The sequence below is a fragment of the Camarhynchus parvulus genome, chromosome 1A (genome assembly GCF_901933205.1).
Source record: "Camarhynchus parvulus chromosome 1A, STF_HiC, whole genome shotgun sequence".
Lineage (NCBI taxonomy): Eukaryota > Metazoa > Chordata > Aves > Passeriformes > Thraupidae > Camarhynchus > Camarhynchus parvulus.
The window spans coordinates 32,943,827-32,967,261 of record NC_044586.1 but is presented as its reverse complement, the minus strand read 5'-3'; the positions used below and the strand labels follow the sequence as shown (position 1 = coordinate 32,967,261).

At 38.1% G+C, this 23,435-nt stretch overlaps 1 protein-coding gene across 9 annotated transcripts in view; it reads left to right on the top strand.

Annotated features, from left to right (window-relative positions):
• Positions 1-23,435, top strand: part of NAV3 (neuron navigator 3) — a 507,938-nt gene that overhangs the window by 242,991 nt on the left and 241,512 nt on the right. For 3 of the 9 annotated variants that reach the window (XM_030959543.1, XM_030959544.1, XM_030959542.1), the window contains exon 1: positions 13,849-14,576. The exons of 3 other annotated variants lie outside the window; for them this stretch is intronic. In XM_030959543.1, coding sequence (XP_030815403.1) covers positions 14,334-14,576 — 243 coding nt within the window. In that variant the 5' untranslated portion in view covers positions 13,849-14,333. Of the gene's footprint in view, positions 1-13,848; positions 14,577-23,435 lie in introns of those variants that run through there. 3 more of the 9 variants (XM_030959545.1, XM_030959550.1, XM_030959549.1) reach the window with 1 other exon arrangement.

The following is a 23,435-nucleotide window of genomic DNA, read 5'->3' as shown; positions in this document are numbered from 1 at the left end:
TAAAAAATTTTAATTGTTTCAGAGAGAGAAAAGGATTTTGTTTGATCTAGTATGTTTTAAATGCTTTTTATAAAGAAACAATCTAGAATGTTTTGAAATGAAATACTTTCAAAATTAAGAGTAAAATATCTGGAAGAAATATGGCAAAGATATGCTTTTCAGTGCTTTTTAAAAATGTAATTAGTCACTCACTGAAATTTATCAGTACCTGACTTAAAATGTAACTTAAACAGGTCACTTTGAAAGAAGAACAAAGTAGTTTTCAGACAAGAAGCAGGGCTAGTTTTAAAAGAAAAGAAGGAATAATTTACTGCTAGTAATTTTCAGTATGGAATTTAGATTTTTTTAATATATTTTACCTGTTTTCTGTTGAAACATTTCTTTTGTTGCCATCTGTCTCCTCATGCTTTTATAAACTCTCTTTGTCAAGTCCCAGTCCAGATCTGAATCTGTGATGGTCGTATGTCTTTAAAGTTGGAGGAATATCTAAATAATTTTCCCAATAAAACCACTATTGCCTGAAATATAACAGCCTGTGTTTTTACAATTATTTATTAAGTGCTCAATAGATATTTTATTGCTCAGTGGATAGCAACCAAACATAAACTCTGCTGTTGTACTTGTAAGTATAAAGTTTATTACTCCTATTACAATTTTTCTGGCTTTCTTAGAGGACTGACTAACATCTATACATTAGGGTAGTAGCTTTTAATTGTTTCAGAACTTTCCTGGAAATGTGGGATGATTTAATATTTCATGTGGTTTTCTTTCCTGCTTTTGTGCTTCAAAGGATGGTGAACAAATTAGCAAAAACCTCAGAGCCAGCTACTGTCCTATATCTGCACAACTCCCACCAGCTTCAACTTGCAAGTTCTGCTTAGTGACTTGAAATGGATATGGCTTTATAGTCTGCATGTGATGATTGAACTCATGATGTGATGAGAAATGAGTATGTGCTAGAGCTGCAGGATCAAACCTTTAGGAAGTACATTACCCTTGTGTACAGCTGAAAGCTTCTCGTATGCCTTAGCTTTTTTCACTACAATTGAGCTCATGTATTTTAATCTACACCTCATCATATTTGACTTAATGTGAGACAGAAAATTTTAAAATTGCTCATTAACTACACCTATTTATGCATACATCTAACAAACTCTATAGACACAGATTGTTTCAAAACAGGTTCAGCTGCAAGCAGAAAAAAATGTCTGGTGACTCTCAGTTCTCCTCTTCAAGAGCTTATAAAACTTGGATTTAGTATGGAATCTTTAAAGTAAAAAAATTATGGTGAGTTAGGAATTTTGTAAAAGTGGAAAAAACCCCAAGTATTAATTTCAAGCTGGACCCATAATAGTTATAGGGTACATTTTCGAATCTATGTAATTAAGGGCTCTAGAAGGATTAGAAGGAAGCTTAAATCATAGGATTTTTTTTAACTGAAATGCTGTCATAGGCTATGCATAATAATGTGGATTTTTTCCTACATTGATCAGCTGAGGAACAGTAGAATGGGTAATGATGAAATTACTGCAGAATCCAGGTCATGACTCAAAAACACCCATTACTGTGAGCATTAGAATAGAGCAGTACTGTTTTCTTTTTCAATAGATAGGTATAGGAATAAAATGAGCATGAGAATACTGAGTGGCCAGGCTCCCATAATATTTTTAACATAGATAGATGCATGAATAGATGAATGGATGATGGATGGTGATAGGCTCTCATCTTGCTATTCCTGCAAGTAGGTGATACTTTTTCTGAGTATCTACTCTGTTCTGTCTGAATTCTACTGACTATAAGATCATAATCTCTCACAATATTTTTCTTAGCATCATAGTTATGACGGTTTCCTGATTTGCAGTTCAGATCTCTTCAAACAGACTGGCATATGTTGAGGTATTACCAGCAAAATCTGGATGATTCCCAGTCTCTCACCCACTATATTCCCTAAGGGTGGACAGATGTTTTTGTGCTCTGTACAGATCTTGGGGTCCTGTGGTTATGATTCTTATCTTGAAACAAATAGAAAAAGACTACTGAGGTTTGATACTGCTTTCCATTGCTATACAGTCTCATCTGTATAATATTAATAGCTATAGGAAGGTTTCTATCAGACTTCAAAAAAACTCTGGGTGCCCTGCCATTAGGATCAAAACTCCAGGGCATGAGACTTAGAATTTGGAAGGCATTTGGGAATAGACATTTTACTCATATCATGGCAAAAAAAAGCAATGGCTTCTCTCTGTGACCCCTCTCCAGAAGGGAGAAACCAACATATTTATGTGGATTCAAAATAATTTCAAAAGCATCTGAGGCTTCCAGATTCTAAATCCTTTTCTGACTTCTCGGACTAGCGCTATCAATATAACATTCACAGATTTACTTCTGGGCAAAAAGTCTCAGCTTTTACATAACCCTCTGACATTCAAATGACTTTTTCCAATCAGAGTTGAGTTTTGACTTCAACTTGGCTGCCAGTAGCATAAGAGAATTTGAATAAATAAATCTTTTAAACCAGCCTTGATAAGTTTTTTAATCAGTTCATAAGAACTTCTGCTTAAGCCAAATTTGTTTCAAAGAGTTTATAGAAGTGATGCCGAATAGTTTAGCCTGCCAATTTAAGCAAATCTCATAGTGGTCCTAAAGTTTATACCATTCCCACTAATTTCTATATTTTCTTTGAACTCATTTACATAAGTGAATAATATAATCCCAGCCTCAGAGTCCTTGAGTGAGAACTATTTAGCACATGTGGCCACCAAAGTCTATGGAAAGATTTCTGTCTGTGGAAAGATTTTTGTGGAAATTGGGCTTGGTTCTTGGGCTCCCTGAGACCACTGTAATTAGGAATAGATTTTTCCTCTCCCTTTCATTGAAATCAGTGAGAATTGCTTACTCAGAGGCCTTTAAAGTAGAGACCTTTAAAATTCTAGCCTTTCAACAGCCTAGCTTGAAGCCATGTTTGAGAACTAGCTGTTCTGTAAGATTTTGATTTCATTTGTACACTGTAAATCCAGATAGTAGTGAGAACTTAAGGCGGCCTAAGCTGAAGTTTCAAAGGACTGGATATTTACACCCTACTTGAGGGCATGATCCAAAAGGTATGGCACTAAGGTTTGGCTCACTTTAACTCTGTTTCCCGTTGGGAAATTCTCCAGTTTAATGGTTTTATTTTTTTTTAATTAAAACCAACTGTCTTTCCTCAAAGAGGGGGAAAGTGTAGGATTCTTGAAATCAAAGATCAAAGAAAAGCAATTCTCTAGTCACAGTAGGACAATGTCAGAATTTCTGAGCTCCAGGTACTTTGGTGTTATGTGAACAAACAGGGTGGGTTAAAGCCACTAGCACACACAAGAATATCTCTGAGACCCTGCTGGCTTCTGTGAAGAGCAAACAAAGGGTGACATTATCAGCAAAATTGTTTAAAAAAAAACCCTACTCGGATAAATTTTTAAACAGAAGTTATAACATAAGAAGGATTCATATTTTGTTAAATCTAGCGAATTGTTGGCATGTAATATAAACAATAAAATCTTTCCTGCTGGAGGAAAACTCACTGGAATTAATTAAACTTATACCAGGGATAAAGTTTATGCAGCACTTAGAAAGTACACTTCATTGAAATAATTTTTATTTTTAATGAGTTCAGTGGTTACAAAATAGTTGTGTAATGGTTTAAAGATATAGATTTAGTGAACTTTTTGAGCTGCTTGCTATTTGAATAATATTAGCACTCTAGAGATTAATAAATAATAACAGTTCTGCAGACTTGAAAAAGAGCTGGATAGTCATGCATGAAGCCTGTGTCAGCACAGAAGAATGCTTCTGTATCATTCTTAAAGATTTTCTCTGAGGAAAAAAAAGGCTCCTCTTGATACATACATTCTCAGTAGTTACATTTTCCCTTGATTTGGAAGTAAAATATTTCCAAATATGATTTGTATTAAAAATTCCAAATATTGTGTCAACTTGTAGAATAGCTTAAAGGAAAGAAGAGGGAGCTAGGGTGAAGTTGAATAGTCACAAGTGTGTTGGAGGATAGAAATCCTAAATAGTGTAATATCTGTGAGCAACCAAGAGGCTACATTCTGCTCTCAATTACTCTGGCATAAATCTAGAATTACTCATTGGAAGTTCAAAGTTTTTGCTGCAGATTTACACCCATATAATGAAGAACAGAGTTCAGTTATGTAAGGGTGAGAAAATCAATTTGGCCGGAATGTAACTAGCCTGGAACGCGAACTCTAATCACAAAAGGAAACCTTTTCCAGGTCAGAAAGCAAACTGCACATTGTGAATCCCTCTTTCATTCTTCCCCTCCTCCTCCACCATCTTTAGCTAATATATTCAAGCAAGTATAGACTCCTGCTCCTTGCATTAACATCCCATGGCATTAGGCATTGGACTGCTTCACCTTTATTATGTAAGAGAGAATAAAAGTGCTCAGGTATATTAGAGTCAAGAAATTCCATAGAAAGCTAAAAAAGAAGTAGTACAATATAAGCAGAAGTGGCTGGATTATACTTTAGGTGAGTAAAATATAAAGCTAAAATCAAAATAATGGGATATTGGGAAGTTTCCTAAATTGAAGTAGGTTTCTGAGAAGACCAGAATCTTTTGACAGGTTATTGGAGGAGATTTTTGAATAGTCTGCTAGTTACAGACCCCAGTGTTGCTCAGGTGGTTTGTACTGCAGAAATTTTCATGCTGTGCTGCAATGGTTTCTGAAAAGAAAATAAAAATACTGCCTGCACATCTTGTTCTTATTCTGGAGAATATTCCCTCACTGGGTGCAGAGAAGGGAATGGAATGAAAAATAAAAATTTCAAAGAGAATATAAGAAAAAAATAAAGGAATAGAAAGGAATAATGTATGGAATCTAATTATATATTTTCTAAACAGAGAGAGAGACTGTACTGTATGTCCTGTACTTGGCCTAGAGAAGTGGTGGGAATCACAGTTTTGTACCAATAGAAAATCTTCCTGGATCAGGAAAGTTGCTGTATTGTTAGCTGTGGTGCTGCATGAACATGTAATGAAGATCTTTTCTTTCTAAAGACATATCTATCTGAAGCAAATAGCTTCTGCCTTTGTCACCATTGAAGGTGCACATGCCACCAGCGACGTTTTCACTAGTGGCTGTTAACTTCTTGCTGATTTATACCTAACTTCTTGCTGATTTATACCTGAATGCTGCAGCTAAATAGCCAGTTTAGTCTCCCTTCTGGTTTTGATAAAACTGTGCTTTCTTTGTAGCTTATCCTAGGGTTATTGTAGGTGGGAAAAAATATTTTGGCTTTCTGTTTTATTTTTTAATTTGTGAATGCTGATGTTGCTTTTATGGCTGCCAAATGCTTGTTACATATGTCAGTTCTAAAAGCCCAAGTGATGGATGAAAGCTGGGAGAGGAGTTGTATTATTTGTCTCCCATCTAGCTCTTTTCTTGCACTGAAAGGTAAGACCAATATATAAACATAGCTTCCTTTTTTTTTAATAACATGCCACATCTGTAAGGTCATATTTCTCCCCAGTATGCAGAAAAGCAGGAAGGAAGCATCTAACATCTGCAGGATTTGAAGTTATTTTTGACAGCTGTGTGCTATTGAGAGTTTGATGGTTTCTGTTTTCTTTTTTTTTTTTGTGAAAGATAAAGCAACCCAGGTGAATTGCTCAAAGGACATTAATGTCTGTCTGACATGTTAAACATGTGTACTCACGTGTACATAAAGATACACACAAAAGATAAAATCATGCATCTATAGACAGAGTAGTTGTGAGGAAATACAATTTGCTGACTGGAAAAGCTGCTGTTGTAATTTACTCTTAGATTTTTGTTGGGCTGACACAAGGTGTATGGTTTAGCATAGATGGGAGATGTTTGGTAATGAAAAACATCAGTTCCTTAACACTTATTGATCAAAAAAGGGGAAGGTTTAGTCTAGTGACATACAGAACACATTTCAGAAGTTGGTCTGGAGCACGCTCTGATCATAGCAGACTGGAGAAAGGCACAAGCTTTCAAGGCTCACTGTAGGAAATGTTCACATATGGCCAACAGGAGACAGAGGCAGACGGTTGAGATTTTTAGTATGTGCATTAGGCCGATTTTTATTTGAAAGAAGAGAGCACCCACTTACAGCTCAACTATACGTGGTCAAGGTTTTTCATTCATTGACACACAAGGCCTGTCTGCTTAATATTTTCCAGGTAGAGGTGAGTGACCATCTCTGCCAGAGTTCCAAGCTGGCCAAGCACAAGACAAGAGCAGGAAAACCACAGTGTGTGTAGTGATATGCCCTGGTGAAGAAACACTGTTGAAAAATGTGGATTCTGTATGGTATTATCATAATTCAATAAGAGCAGGCAAGCAGCACAAAACACATGGTTAAAAGAGCATATCTGTGTATCAAAACAAACAAAAAACCTTAGAGTGACTTCAAGGTACAATATCTGTTCTTCATGTAGCAACTTGAGATCCAAAATGAAAAACTGGTCACAGAAAAGATACAACACTCAGGATGGAGCCTCTGACCATCAGGAAGAGATGATGTGCAAGGGAAGTGTGCAGCAGTGGGGCCTACAGAATCATACAATTATTTAGGTTAGAAAAGACCCTTAAGATAATGAAGTGAAGCTGCAAACCTAGCACTGCCATGGGGCATAATGCCTCACCAGTACATCCACCCAGCATGACAGCACTGTAAATGCCAGATTTTCTGATGGCAGTTGTGTCAGGGAAGGTGATATAATGGTACTTGTAAAGCTTCACCAAAACCTATAATGTCTTTTACATTCTTTATATTGAGATGTTATGTTTGCCAAAGGAAATCTTGCCTTTAAAATGCATATCAGTGTCCCCTGAATTACTGCAAATCACAGGAAATGTCGGATAAATATCAAATATTTATATGGTTAAAGAAGATGAAAATAATATGGGCATTGTAGGAAGGGTTACTTGATAACAAAATTAGTTATGATGACTATCTGCAGAGGCCAACAGGAAACCAAAAACATTTCTGGGATCATTCCGCTATACTGATAAGCAGTGAGGAATAACAGGAAGTAATATGCAATAATTGCTACTTAGATCAAGGTCTGGGGTAGCAGATGGGTAGAGGTGGTATAGCTATAGTAGGTATGAACTGTGGGGGATGCAAGTTGGCATTGAATGATTACAGTCTCAAAGCAAGAAAGAAGCAGACAGTAGATCATGAGTCAGAAGTGCTTCTCCAGCTGCAGTGCAGCTTGCACTTGTTTAAGGTCAATTATCAAAGCTAATCCTTTAAAATATATCCATCTTCATTTTCATGAAGTATTCTCTAAGTATTAATGTAGTCTTTTTCTTTTTTTAACACCTATTGCTAACCTTTCACTCCTAACAGTTTTCCTGATTGTTAAAAAAATTGTTTTTTTCTTCATTGCTGTCTAGATACATTTTTGGCAGAGCAGGTTTTCTTCATATCTCCTAAACTCTCTGTGCAGTAATTTCCACTGACTGCAGGACTATCTGCTGGTGATAGCAAAGCTGATTGACTTCAAAGTCTCTTACTGTTGTTTCTGCACTTGGCCAAGAGTCTGATCATGACTGTACCAGATGTTTCTAAGCTATTTTTCTACAGTAACTTTTTTTTTTTTAATAGACCAGTGGGAACCTTATGTAGAAGTTTTTCACTGCAATGCTAAAGTGAATGCCAGTATAACTGTGATTTTGAAACCCTCTATCAGATCCACAGTGCTCATAAGAGGAAAGTTTCCTGCAGATGAAAGCATAGGTTTGCCACTCTGCCAGCCACCTGATGGCAGATAATCAGCAGATTCCTTCCTGCTTAGTCGCAGTTTCTTTTTACGAGTTATTTTTTACAGTTTGCTAGGAAATTTCATAGTAAGGAAAGCAAGTCAATTTCTCTGAAGAAATTTCGGATGAAAGTTCTGGACAGTTCACAGTTAGTATCAAGAGTCAGAACAGCTCTGATTAACCACAAATAACAACAATTTCCTTCTCATCTAATTAGGACTTAAAAATGTCTCTATAGCATCAAGTGAAATATTCCATCAAAATTTTGGGGTGTATGTACATTGGGAAATTTGTTTTTTCCAGGGGAATTTGTATTGAAAGCAGTAGTGATTACAGAGAATTCATGAGGATCATATTTCAATGGGAACACCTGATAATTTAAACTTTGATCAAAATTTCAAATGGAACAAAACTTCTTCCATCAATACTATTATTAAAAACAGGCTAGGAATTCTGTTCCTCACCACTTCCACCAAAAGTAATGTTATCACTTAAGAGCTTAATCATGCATTCTATAAATGTCTGGTTTTGTTGTGTCTACCTTAGACATTTCTCCAGCAGTTCTACAAAGAGCTGAAGCTCTTAATTACCCTGATAAGTGGGAGAAATGCTCTTTGACAATGCAGCCCTGAAGTCACGTATTCTAAGGCAGAAAGTGTAGGGCAAGCAGTAGAAATCATAATTTGCCAGGCCCCATCAAAAGTGATACAAAGCCGGAAATCCTTTCAGAGGAAAAAAGACGAAATGGGAGGAGAGCAGAAATGGAAAAAGGCAAAGATACCTGTCAGTGTCCAGGAGGCTACTGGAGAAGCCAGTGTGCCTGCTATGACTGTGTCTGGGAGAGGCTTTGTAAGTGAGAAACCAAGGAGACAAGGACAAAAAGATAGAAAAGCTGTCACTTCAATCCTTAGGATGACTGTTAGATTTCTGACCAGTTTATGCTGATTGTGGGTATATTTCCCTGTTAGTTGCAGTTAACATCAACTTGAGAGTCTTCAGCGGTTGTTGTTTGGGTCATTTGCTTAGAAATGAACAAAGAGAATATCCTTTTCTTTCCGTTTTCCTCTTCCACCTCCCAAAGAGAAAAGCTGATCCTTTCATTAAGCTTTACCAGCTGGCTGTGTGGTCTAGCCAGTAGATCAGTATGTAAATACTTACATAGTGTGTTCAGTTGCCATCAGTTCTTTCTTATCCTCATAAAATTTTAGTTTATATTTTCCAATCCTATAGTATTTAAGCTCAATTCCTTTAAGCCAAATACTTCATAATTAAATAGAGTGGACAACAAAGGGAAAAAACTGTAATTTTTAACCTGCACAGATTTAGAATTAAAAAAAAAAAAAAAAAACCACCCACTACATAAGAAAGAATGTACTGAAGCCCCATATGAACCTGGGATTGGCATTTAACCTCATGGTTCCACTTGACAATATTTTAGTATACCTTACATGCTTCACAGGGTGGTATGGTACTAAATTACACATAAAGGTCTGAAACTATCTGATGGAAGATGCTGCAAAGGTACAGCATGAATGAACTATAGAAAAACCGGTCACTTTATCAGTTAATACTTTCAAGCCCTTAAACTCCTCTCTGAGTTTTGAAAGGCCAAATTGTTCAGATGATAAAACTGTATCCTTATTTAAAAGTTGTCCTCTTTGAAAAGCTTCCCCAAACATTCAGCTGAAGCAGAAGGATTTCCTTTAGGAAGCCGGATGCACCTTTTTCTGTGACTGTAACTGGGCTTTGGAGTATATATCTTTTGAAATACAAAACTGTTAAGAAAAACAACGGCAGCTTACTCAGTAGCATTACATACTTGCAGACAGGGTTAAATACTTGTTAAATATCTTGCCTTGAGACTAATGGTTTCACCTGATTTTTATAATAACAAAATATTTTCCATAGAATTATGCTGTGAACATGAGTTGGAGCTGAAGGATTTGTCTCATCAGTATCTGACAGGTTGAACATATTTTGTTATGCCAAACAGCGTTTTATTTGCATTTTTAAAGCTCAAAACCATCTTATCTGGAGTAAATAAATAAATCATCTTGCTTCAGGTACCTGCAGTAATTTAGAACCATTGGTTGCTTTTTCAAGAATTGTCCATCCCCAGCTGGGAAAACTTTCTGCTCAACCTGAAATCATTGAGCACAATGATTTCAAGATTGTATCAGCTCATTCTGAAGTTGGCCTGGCTCATGTAAACTCTATACACAGCTGCTACACCAGTGGGATGAAGTGGGGAAACAGCTCAGAACAGAGCTCTGCAGTGTCTGGACCCCTGACATTTCCTGTTTGACCCTCTATGCATGCAACAGCTTCCTTGTTGAAGATCATAGAGCAGAAGGAGCAAACAAATATCTTGGCTCCACTTTTGAGGCAGGTGTCCCCTCTCTTGATATTTCCTGTGCTCTGGGACACACTGACAGCTGTCTGTTCAGTTCATGCAAAGAGTTTGTCTGAGGGCTGGGGGTGCAGAAGGGGAGCAACCTTCATGGGATTCGTACTGGTATCAGGCTCAATGAAGGAAATGAAATATATGCTGGGGTGTTGCGCAGTTATTTCTTGAGAACAAAAACTCACCATAACATTACAAGTGACTGATATCTTCTTTTATGAAGTGTTTTAGACTTCAGATGTGTTATCTCCTGCTATTTGAAATAAATATTACTTTTTTTTTGATGTGGGGACTATTATACTGAATGTATACATACTGTGTTACTTGAGGTACAGATCATTAATATAATTATAATTTCTGTAAAAATGTGTGACACTTTCACAGTCATGCTTTACAGCCAGGTTGTAACTATTTTATCAGCTAAAACAATGGCCCTACCTTCAAAATATCACTGGAACTGCCACTACAAAACTACTAAAGATTGTGTTTTGACCTTTGCTGTGTTTTTCTATTTTTTGGTTCCTCTTTACATTTTTGTCTTCTTACCTAGCATCTCAATTGAAATGTTGACCTCTATTTTTTCTTCGTAACTCTTCAACCTTTTCTGCACATCAAGTCCCTTTTGTCAGGACTTCAGTCATGATCTGTGTTTATCCTCCTGAATCCAGATGATGTCCCCTACATGTCTGGCTGGAGGATGTCTACTCTAAAGTCTAAGAGGATAAATTACAAACCTACAGTTCCTCTCTGAGCATTGCTTAGCCTGACCTGTTTCTCTGCAGTCCCTTTCTAGATATATCTGTTTAATGTAACCAAGTGAATATGTCTGTCCCTTATGTATGTCAGTCATATCTTTTTACTCACTGCTTTCTCTATCCTGACTAATATACTTTCGTCCCTCATGCCAGTGTTGTGTTTGATTTCATGTAACTCCAGGTTATAGCCTTCTCCACCCCTATTTCTCACAGATATGCCTTTTTTTCTGTTTGGACATTATTCACACATATCTAAATCATCCTCATTTTTACTGTAGCTTCTCCCTGTCTGCCTTGCTTGACAGTCACTTAACTTTCCACTACAGAGATAACTGAGGAAAATACAAACTCACATGGTCAGCTTGATGCCTGACACTGTGCCCCTCTTCGCAGCTTCCAACTTTGCCCTTTCCCCACAATTCCTTCCCTTACAGAATCTTTGGACACCTTCTGCCTGCAGGGTCATCCCACCAGCACCTGCATCTGGTGGTGACAGTTTGTGTATGTTGTCCGCAGATGCTTTATCCCGTACTTTCCTGTTTGTGTAGAAAACGCTATTGAAGCTTAGTTGTTAAATATTCTTTCCCCCAAGACAGCCTTCAAAATACCTACATTCACCATAAGGTACACAAGGGCTTTCAAGCAAAAATTGTAGTTGATTTCAAAGAGTAGCAGATGTTTGTTTATTAATCTTTCGCTTAGAATTAGAGAAAACAAGAAAAGGAAGACTAGGCTTGTAGCTGCATTCTTACTTACAGAGTAAAATTGTTTTTCTCAATTATTTTTCATGATTCCTGCAAAGAATCTTACATACTCTTCTTTGCATCTTTAGTAGATCAGAAGCACTTCTGTGATTTATCATTGTACAAACTCTAGGTAAGTGGGGTTCTGAAGCTGATGGTCCTGACCTGGTACTAGCTTTAAAGTCAACATATAATGAAAAATTATTTTGAAAGAGTAGCAGTAACACCAGCCTCACATCATTGTTTCCAAATCCTGTTGGTTATGCATTACAGATGACTCCTAGTAAGTTTGCTTACTTATTACTTTCAGGGTTTCTGTACTGGGAAAATGGGTTGCAAAAGAGACTGTGGGTATCATGACCTCATCACTCATATTCAAAAGAAGATCAGCAAGATTACCAAAGTGCATTACTTTGTAAAATTATAACCCCGGGAAGTAATAAGATTCAATTACATTTTTTTGGCAAAGTTCTTTTTAAAAAGTATCTGTCTCATGGCTGTAGTTTATTCTTTTTCTTGATCATTGGGTAACAGTTCTCATGAGGATTTTTCACCTTCTCAAACCTTGCAAGAGATAAATCCCTCTTTTCCTGCAATCCACTTCAGTCTTTGCATATGTGCATTTTCTGAAGTGTTAACTGTTAACAGTCGGGCCTAAGAAATCTAAATTCCTTACACAGCCTCAGTGCTTTATAATGCTGGAAAACAAATGCAGACTGTGCAAGGAGCTTTCTTCCCCTTTGCTCTGCAGAAGATCTGAAGTATCACCCTGAACAAGAATATTCCAATCATTGGAGCAAATTCATGTATCCTGTGGGCTGAAGTTGTCTAAAATTCAGAGCAGCTACCTCTGTGCATTCTTGCACAAAACCCATTGCATCTGTTGTTAATGATGGCAAAACCAAATGGCAGATAAACAGAGGATGCTGAAATGTGTTTGCTGATTCTCTGTATTCTCACTTCAAAACTCAGGAGATTACTGCAACAGGTTAAATTCACTCCTACAAACCACAAGCAAGGATGGAGTAATTTGTAAGTCAGTACAGAGAGCTGAATTTATTTACTGTGTCAGTGTGATCTTTGTAAATGAATGATAGAGGACAATACTGCAGGCATCACACATTTATTCTGCAAAATAATTTTAAAGCATGATTTAAGATCTTTTTAGTCTGCTTCTCATTTACTTTCTTTTCAATGCTTTTAAAAACTTTTGCCATCCTTGTTTTGAGAACATAAAAGTCCAGAGGGCTCTCATTTTCTCTTGTGCTTTTATCTGTGGTGGTAATAGCACATACTGTTCAAGAAAGGTGTAGTTAATACCATGTAGTATATTGGGGCAGAATAAGTGAAGTCATCTTATGTTTTATTTTGGAAGACATAACAAAAAACCCTATGTCTATAATGCTGGGTGATACAATCCCATAGGAGTTGAATGGTGTGATGTTTCTGCACAGGTTTTTTTCCTCATGTCAGATTAAAAGGGTTTCCCCTGCTACAGACTCTCAAAGGAATTTACAGTTGTTCTTTTAAGTGAGTGTTTATGCTGCTCAACAATTTGGACTGTCCATCATGACTCATTTGGAGCCTGCTCTGCCTGCCTGACTTGTATTTCTATGTGCAAGGATTTGAGGTTGCCAGAAAGAATATTTCTGTGAGCAGAAATGATGTGTTGGACATGGACTTCATGGGGCTTTCACTGTTTTTAGAAAGGGAAGTGTTAACACTGAATAGATGACGTTAACACCACCACCAAGAAAGAAAAAAAAAAAAAAAGAGCTCTGAAAGCTGTATTGACTAAATCTTCTAACAATGCTTGCAATTCTCCTATATCCTGCTCTGTTTTTGTATGGATTTTTCATAGCACAGACAGACGTTACCCACAGTGTGATTCAGTGTCTGTTTCTAGCCACGCTCTTGCACGATTTTAACCTGATTTCACGGGAGGAACAGAGAATGAAACACCGTAGCTCATGGTTGTCAGCAGTGAAAAATAGCCAGGAATCAGACAAACAGCTTCATTGCTGAGATTATTTCCGGGATGAAAACTCGTCCAACAGCTGTTTGCTTTGGCCACTACTCAGGTCCTTTTTTTTCCCTTAAACAGAAAAAAAAAAAAAAAAGGTTTGGTTTTTTTTGAGATGTGGGCTGGTTATTTATGTAGTCAGGAAGAGGTCTCTGCTTCCACTGTTGTGGTCTCTGAGCTGTTTTGACAGTTGGAGTACGGGGACGTTTCCCTCTTCTCTCTCTCCTTTTCTCCCATCCTTCATTCACTTAATGCACAGACCTGGAATGCTTTAGGAAGAAGAGAAAGCGAATTTATGAGTCCTTTAATCCCAGACAGGCAGCTCTGTGGCAGTTACCTTCAAGAAAAGTTCACGCCCCAGAGGAGCGTTTAGTCTTACAGAGCCACTGACTCACTGAGCAGTGCGTGTGAGTGGCTGCGAGGGAGAGGGGAGAGATGAAGGAAAGATTTTGCTTCCTTGTGAAACTCGCAATATTATTGTTTTAAGACTTTTCGAAAAGATGACTGCTACTTTTGTTTAAAGCATTTGCTCTGAAATTGCTGAAGCTGGAGCCTACCAGACTGAGGTCAGGAGCATTTTCTTTGGCAGAAAGAAGATACTTTTATAGAAGCCATGCCTGTGCTTGGGGTTGCCTCCAAGCTGAGGCAGCCAGCCGTAGGGTCAAAGCCTGTCCACACTGCCCTCCCGATACCCAACCTTGGCCCCGCCGGCTCACAGAAGTACTCACCAAAGTCCTTGGAGCTTACTGGGGCAGAGAGCTCGATGCTTGCTTGTCAGCTTACGTTAAAGTCAACCTGTGATTTTGGAGAGAGGAAAACGCTTCAAGGAAAAACCCAGGAGATCGAAGATAGCAAGGTTAGTTGTAAACTTTACCTGTGGAACTCAATTATAAAGAAAAAAATTATTTGCTTTAAAAAAGAAAAACAACTTTGATACAAACTTTCTGCATGCAGAACTTGGGGGTAAATGAGTAAATAGATTTTTGCTGTCATCACTGAACTCCCATAGCAGCCTTGAAAATTTGTTTTGCTCAGTGCTGCTGTCTGAATAAATATTCTGTTTTTAAATGTTAGTGTTACTCACTTCACAGATTAATTTTGATAAAGATCAGTAGAATCATCAGGAGAAAAAAATCATTCTGGCACCCAGTAAACAGAGTATTTAAAAAAAATCTTGGCAGCTTTATGTTATATTATGAAATTTAAAAAGAGATCTCACGCCCACACCTATTCCCACAGGGAGGCTCTTTTAAAATAAAAACATGCAATTGATTTTCTTTTCAATTTTCAAATGATCTGGCTATTCTTGCTGCAGAACTGCTGAACCAGAAAAACAGCTTCTCAGTGAACAGTACTTGTGCTTTTCCCTTCTGCAAAATAGCTTCTTCCTAGCCCTATCTAGCCCCAATTCATTGTGATTTAAAAAAAAAATTGATTATCTGAAGCAGCATGCCACAATATTTTTTAGACTGCTTAAGGTTTTTTTCTTTTGTAAGGGGACTATTTTTGAGTCCTAATTAACTTCTAGAAACACTTCTGCTTGGTTTTCAACTAGGCTTTCTGTTGTAGTTGAAAACATTTTTCATGTTTTGTACATGAGTCCCTTCTTGTCAGCAGCATATATTTCTGTAGATCTTTCAGTCAGTACATTATGCCTGCATGTGTGGTTTACACAGCTTCAGCAAGCTGTGAGGCTACTTCCTCTTGCTTTTCTAGTACTCTTGGTTTGTGGAACTGATTACCACCCTGGAATTAAATATATATTTTTAATCGTATCTTAGTTTGAGAACACTTAAATGTCCTTAGAGTTGTTACAGTGGCAAGATGCACATATATGTACTTGTTTTTTCTTTGTTTTTAGTTACTGAGTTAATTCTATTTTAGTGAAGAAAGTTAGTTTTATGGTTAAAGCATGGGGTTGGGATTCTGAACATTTGGTTTCCTTTTTAAACCTTGCCACATATTTACACATGAGATTTTGGTCATGCCACTTAACTTTTCCCTTGGAGTTTTCTGTGTCACATCTCCCTGTCTCCCAAAGATGATGCATTGGTGGTATCAGACATCCTATACAGAAATGTCAATAAAGGAGCAAACTGTTCATCTCTTGATAACCTCAAGTGATGAACAGCCTGTTTCTAGAATGTGAGTATGAAGATAATATAAGTTTGAAGATAATTTTTCAACACAATGCAATTCCTGCTTGTTTCCTTTTTTTCAGTAGAAAATATTCTTTGCTTGTTTATTAACGCTGTTCCTTAATGAATAGTCCATGGAAAGTGAATTAGATTAGCAAATACTGGTTTCGATGAAAAAAGCGAAAGGTTATGTTGGCTGCTGAGAATTGTTTCTTGTTTACTTATAAAAGTGTGGAGAAAGATATAAAGCATCTTGCCTTCAGTATTTAAACCACTTGGGAGCTATTAGTGATTAGTGTGAGACCAACTGGGAGTGATAGCCTTCCAAGGTATCTGGTCCTGAACTCTGCTGAACTTCTAGTGAGTAAAATAACAGCCTGGATGGACACAAACTGTGACACCAATTTGCCATTTCATTGGTTTCATAATACCTGTCATCTCAGAGACTGTTTTTCTAAAGAGCAAAAAGCAAACCAACTTCCCAAAATCAACCTACAGCCATGACATCCTTCTCTATCTATGTTCTCCGTGGAGGCTGCTGAGCAGTTTTAGAAGATGATCCATAAAGAGTAAGAGCAGGCTGTGTACATGATGGTATTAAAACCTCCCCCAGCCACCGGGATTTAGAGAAGTGCTGAACATTCAAAAAGTTACTAATTTCTGAAGCCTTCCTTTGTTACCCCCTTATAAGTCTGACATTCCCAGTAAAGCTTAGTGGCAGCCCTTTACTCAGTTTTCTTCCTGGCCCATTTTTTGAAAGATGCCCTTTTATTCACCTTCTAAGCAAGTGTCATGAAATCTTTCTGCCAAAGGGGTTTGGACTGTAAGGTGGATGGTATTTATGAATATGACATTATTTTAATGCTTTTCTTACTAGTAAGCTTCAAAGCATCAGCCTAAAAGTATTAATGCTGTTTTCTTCATCAGTGGTGGAGATCCATGCCACCTGGGTAGCCTCAGAAGTGTGTGGAGGTTATTTAAACAGTAGTTCTAAGCAGAGATCTGATGGAGCTGTTAATGTCCCTTCAGGTTTGCTGAGCAGATAGAGTTCTGCACTACAGGTTGTGTTGTCCCAAAGCTTGACCATTTGTAAGTGCTGATTTCAATCGACCTTTTGTTAGTAAACACATTAATCCATGTGATATCTCTATGTGACTGTTGTATGCAATGCTGTACATTGGGACTGTGTATCTATAAAAATGGTCAGATAAAAGATTTTTCAATCAAAATGTAGTGAATACCTAGTCTGAGTTTTCAACTGAGAGTAAAATCTGACTAACATATTTCTTGTATGCTTATGTTATATATATCATTACATATAAGGCAGCACTGATTTTTGAGGGAAAAAAATGGGTCTCTATCTGCAAAAGACAATGGAACATGTGAATTAATCATCTGGTTAACTTTGGCTCTTGTCTGATGAAAGCAGTGCCTTTTGCACTGCTTGCTTTGGTGTTTTACATTTGCTGCACTGCATCACAAGTTTTCTTGTGATGAGTTTTCTCATCCTGCCTGCAAGGCACTTAGATTGACACGTGTGGTCACTGTGATGTATCCTGTTGCTATCTATTAAGGGCTAAGAACTCTAAAATAAATTTGGGTTATACATGTCAATACAGTAGGTCATTTCCACACAGCTGTTTCCTCTATGAACTTCACTCTTACTAAACCTGATTGTTTGAGAATTTTGTCACTTGTGTTGGCATTCTCACAAGGCCAAGGCTGGTTGGGAATACAGCAGCAAACATCAGTTCTCTTTTCCCTTGCTGTTTCTCTCATCTCACATGGTTTTGTTGCACTTGCACATGTAGTCTTAATTGTTTTCTTTGTGGACATGATGAAGTTTGAGATTTAATAAAAGTGATATTGCCATGAAAACTGTGGTAGAAATAGTTTGAGGTGATCATGTTTACTTTTTCTCTTAATTGTAATGAACTTAGTTTAGCTTACGAAAGCAAATAATAAGTTGCTAATGATTTAAATTATTCTGCGTGTAGTTTATTCAAATGCACTTTTGTTCAAGATTTTCATAATTTGTGCTTTGGTACCTAAGTCTCATACAGCAGGTCCATCTGCTTTCTTGCTAAACCCACTAATGTTTAGGCTGACTGCACGAACACTTTATGCTGCGAATAGTCATGCAAAATATTTGAACACAAGTATTCAGAGCACATTCTTTTTCCCTGAGTATCATATAGACAAAAGTTTATTCCTATATATGTACACAGGAACAGAATCCAGCTGCTGGATTCATGAGGTGAAATGCTGGCTGTCTTTGAAGCAGATGGAGTTTTGCTGCTCAGCTGGACCATAGAGTGTTTTTATGCAAAACCATGTCTGAAAACACCACTGTATTTTCAAATATTTTTCTAACTGTAGGTATAGTATTATTTGCATTTCTTTACCACCACTTTTATACTGCTTGCAAAATTATTCATCAGGTCATGGTAAGTTGCTTTTTTGCTTTTGAGCCACTAAACAGCAACAAAGTGAAAAAATATCCATTGATGCTGTAGAAAGGTAAATTAAGCAATGACTTAAAACTATAGGAATGAAGAAGAATTTATTTGCAAAACCAGCTTATTTGGTCACTGAATCCTATCTCTGCACTATATTATTTTAAGGGTGGGTGTTGAGAGGCTGGGGCCAGACTGTTCAGTTGTGCCTAGGAACAGGGCAAGGATCAAAGGCCACAAACTGAAGCACAGGAATTTCCATTGAATTTCAAATAAAAAATTCTTTACTTTGAGGATGACAGGATGACAGCACTGGAACAGGCTATCCAGAGAAGTTGTGAAGTCTTCTCCTCCGGAGACATTCAAAACCTGTATAGGTACAATCCTGCGCAACCTGTTCTAGGTGAACCTGCTTTAGGAGGGAGGTGGGACTATAGAGTCTCCCTTCAGTGAGTCCATAATATTGACCTGTAGCAAAATGCAAGAGTGTTTTACTCCAGGTCCCCTGAAAGCGTGATTGATTTCAGCTACTCACACACATTTGGTGGTGTAGTCACAAGTGTCTTGCCAGGAGTCCTCTCCAACACGCAGCTGTGCAGCTGCTGGGAGTCAACAACCCCTGCTGGGCACACTGGTCTTCTGGGCTGGCTTCCTTGGGCTGATCCTTGCACTGCTCTGCTTTATGTTCCCAAAGTTTTCCTCCCATCATTAGACTTCCTTCTTTCAAGAGCCCTGCACCATCATTTATGCTTCTAAAATGTATTTTCTCTGAGATTAATCTGATATATTAATTGTAGTGTTTTGGTTGTATGACTTGGATGATAAGATTTTAGCCTTCTTTCTGAGTTAATTAATTCCTTTACTGTTGTGTTATCTTTTTTCTTTTGGGGTTTTCTGTTTTCAGTTTCTCTTTGTTCATGCTATCTGTCTGCTGCTGTCTGCTTTATCTGCTTCTTCCTTCCTGTTGGCAGACATCTTTTTCTCTGTATCCCCTAATCAAGTCTTCCTGTCTTGCCTGCAGCATTTTTCATATCACTGTTCATTATCAGAAAGTACTAGTCAGCCTCCCCAGCTGATCCAGTACATATATGTAAACCTAAAACTTTGCTGGATGCCTCAGTTGTGGGGGCTTGTAGTAAGGTCCTAGTAGTATGGAGATACTGGCATCCAGGGGATGAATAGACAGTTGTTTGTGACCTCTCTCACAGGGGTCCAGCCCCACTAAGTTCATGAAACAATTCAATTTTTGTACAGGAAGATCTTAGGGGAGCTCTGGAAATTGATCTTTTGCAAGGCCTTCTGGAAGAAATGACAAAGAATACTATGTGTCCACCTGAGTAAAGAGACACAACTTCTCTAGAGCACAGAAAGATGAACAATTAAGCTGGGGAAGTAGTCCCCATTAAATCAGGAGGACAGAGCAGTGCTACCTGGGGAGCACGTCCAACAGAGAATGGGGTCTAAAACACTTAGTTGTAGCAAGTGAATGTTGTTAAAGTAATCCAAAATGAATGTCAGCGTGACAAAACCAAGCTAAATACTTTGATCTGATTAGGCAAAAGCATGTGCTGGAGCTGTTGAAGTGGCTCTTAAGGTCCATTTAATGTGGCATCTTACCATTGCATCTCAGTTTTACTCTGGGGCCTTCTAGTGTCATTCAGCCAGCCCTTTTGCACTAGGTCATTACAATGCACATGGAAACCTCTCATTTTTCCCTCATCAGTTTTAAGTAGTTTGTCTGTGATGTGGTAAATCCTGCCTGTCACAAGACACCAAACTTACTTGGAGAACTTTTTATAAAGACAGATCTCAAGACAAACATTTTTGTTTTCCATACATGGGTGGGGCTCCTGTTCACGTCAAGGGAGTGCTGTGCACATTGGAATACCAGATGTGTGCCATAAATGACTTCCATATCTCTGTCTTTCCTCAGCTAACCCTTCCACACCACTTACTTAGGTTTCATGTGACCCTTTCCCACCATTCCCCAAACTCTCCAAAGCAAGGCATCTGTTGCAATCACACGTCTCTTCGACTTTTCAATTTCTTGGATGCATTTTTGTCTGGTCTCTGAGGGCCAAGCTCCACAGAGTTTCTTGACACACTGAATCTAGGGAACATAAAAAAATGAGTTTCTTTCCCCATTTTGTCATACCCTTCCTTTTCTCAGCACTAGTGCCCTGGAGGTATCTGCCTTGTGGGTTGGCAAGGAAAGAGGCTGCTCATTGTGCCTAGTATTTCATTTACAGCACTACAGCTACAGCCAAGGCAACAGAAAGAGAGCAGAAGCAGCCAAAAACCGCCTATCTTCTCCCCATAGTGACCACTAGTGATGGGAAGCCAGCAGTGTTACAAAAGCACTGAACTAGCTGCCAGAAATTTCAGTCAGCACTGTGGACACCTGGGACTATGTGTGTTTAAAATTCACACAGCCCCAGTGAAGCCAGGACAGTTGGAAGGAGTTCAGATTGTCAGCAATTTCTTGTCTAGTGCTCTGAATTATTTCTTTATCAAACAGATAACAGTGTCTTTAATGTGCTTTATGTATCCAGTACCATCTGTCTTCGCTATATTATAATTGATTTAAGAGCTTCATTCTGTATGAGCTTGGACTAAATTTCACTGTTACTTGTTTATTGTCTAATCATCTGTATCAAGCACATTTTCATAGAGTTGAGATAAATGTAAAGTAACACAATATCAACTCTTAAATCTTTTGCATTTGTGGACAAATTGTATGTAGGTTGAATGATGTTTCTCATCGTTAATTTTTAATTGGGATCATGGACAGGAGGGTATTCATCAACCTGAGCTTAAGAACTCTGCCTGAATTTCTACTGCTTTCACGTTTTTTCTCTTACAAAATAAGATCATAGAACACAACTTACTTGATATCAGTTGGTGCTTTGTGAGCTGGTATTACACATCATCAGAAAACAATTGCACTTACACTTTTGTATTGCATTTGTGCCTGGGGAAGCTGCTTGGGGATTTTCTGACCAAACAACTATTCAATAAAAAAATCCTTTCCTCAAAAATGGGAGTGTGTCTGCAGGACGATGCACTGTGAATGAACCAGCAGAAGCAACCCAGTAACATTTGCTTGGTGCAGCACTCTTGTAGTCCCCTGGGATAAGCTGTTCTTCATAACCACAAATGGAGCTAAGTGGTCTCCACCTTCAGATAAAAATTATGGGCTTCTGTTGTACCCCAGGAGGTTCTAGTTAGGCTTTAGTAAAATTTCCCAGCCGTAATAGTAGTTAAACAGAGGAACTTTGCCTGTGGAAAATACAGTATCCATCACTGGAAACCCAATGTGTACCCTTGCCAGTCATAGTATTATTAGCAGTGGTTCTTCATGTGCAAAGGAATTGGTGACAACCTTGATGGTCTTCTCATTCTCTTCTGTCATTCCTTGGTTCAGCTTATTTCAGGTGCATGGTAATGAAACCATTCTTCCCTGGGAACCCGAGCTGACTGCACCGTGGCCCAGGGTGGTACAGATATGTAATGACTCTCTTTAGAGACAGATTTACTTCCTCAGAAAAAGTGCCATTGTACAGTGTGGGTGTTTGTGTTTCCAGGGGCCTTGCACTGAAATATTGCTGTTCCTGTTAAGTTTCCCAAAAGCACTGGTAGGGTGTTCTTGGAGCCCAGAAAGCTGGTGGCTTACCTGGAAACACTCATTTCCCTGGCATATCAGTATTGGAGTGTTCTCATGCCTCAAGAGCCTGTGAGACAGTGGAATGACTCTTGGGGACTCATTCTTTACAGCAAAGGAACATAGAGGCCCTATGAACCTAAAAATCCTTGATTTAAAATCCTTTCAGGAGCACTGTAGTGAATACTTCTTCTAGCTGAATTTATAGCGGGTTTCTAGAAGATGGGAGCATCCCAAAGTACCCATCAGAGTGAAGGGTGCCACTAAGATTAGGGAGTTTGGTTGCATTGAAAAGCATTTCTTCTCTCAAATAAAAATAATGTTCTTTCTGTGGATTTTTCTGTTTATTTCAACCATACCTTGATCCTAGAAGTTTCTTACGAGATTGATGCCCTATTATGACAGGTAGTGTGCATGTGTGCAAAAGTCAGTCCAGCCCTGTAGAACATATGCCTCTATTACATGGACTGTGGGAGAAAGGGAAAAACATAATCCCCACAGTGCAGAGGGAAGGGAGAGATTAAAGGGAAAATGGATGATTTTCTCACACTCAGGCTGGGACTTTCTGGCAGGACTAAGAATTTCAAGTCATATATATCTCAAGTCCCAATCTCCACATCATAACCACAAGCCTATCCTTTGTCTTTTCTAAGGGATCAGTTAAGAATGAAACATCCAAATAATGAGTTATTTTTCCTGCTTGCCTCATAAGGACAGTTTTGGCTTTGTCATCATTTTAATGTCAATAGCTGGCATAAGTGTGGGCCCAGCTCTGAGCTGGAGGTGGAATTTTACTTCAGTAGACATATTCTCTTGATTTTGATGTATCCAACCAGCACAGAGTAGCACAATTTGTTAAAGATGCAGAATATTTTGTGTCCTTTGTGAAGCAGTATACCATTCATCAATGGTCCTGTGTGTAATGATGTTGATAGGCTGCTGATTTTTTAAAGATGATGTGGAAAATCTAAGTATTTGTGAAGCGGGCCTGTTTTGAAGAAAAATGGCATTTTTGGGTCCTAATCTCTGCCTTTGAGTGCACTGCCTAGATTCTTTTTAGCAGAAGCTTGTATTTAGTAAATACTAACGGCATGAATTACAAATGAGAACTGCTAATTTTTTTGACTGAGTATTCATTCGAGTTGTCTAGGTCCACTGTCCCTTTTTGTCCAGTATACTGGGCTATTATTTGAGTCACACAGTTTTTCTTGCACTTACTTCCAGGGCACGCAAAGAGCAGTTCATTTAAATCAGCTCTGTGTTTCACTCTGACCTGATTCACAGGATGTGGTCTTGGAGGAAGCCCATGCCTTAACAATAGCCTTTTGACAAGTGAGGGTGTTTGGGGATTAAGCTGGAAGAGGAGGAAGCATATATCTATTCTCAAACCTAGCAGTGGACTATTTTGTGTGAATCTTCATTTGCCCATGATGTTTTTAAGGTCACAAACCTTTCTTTTT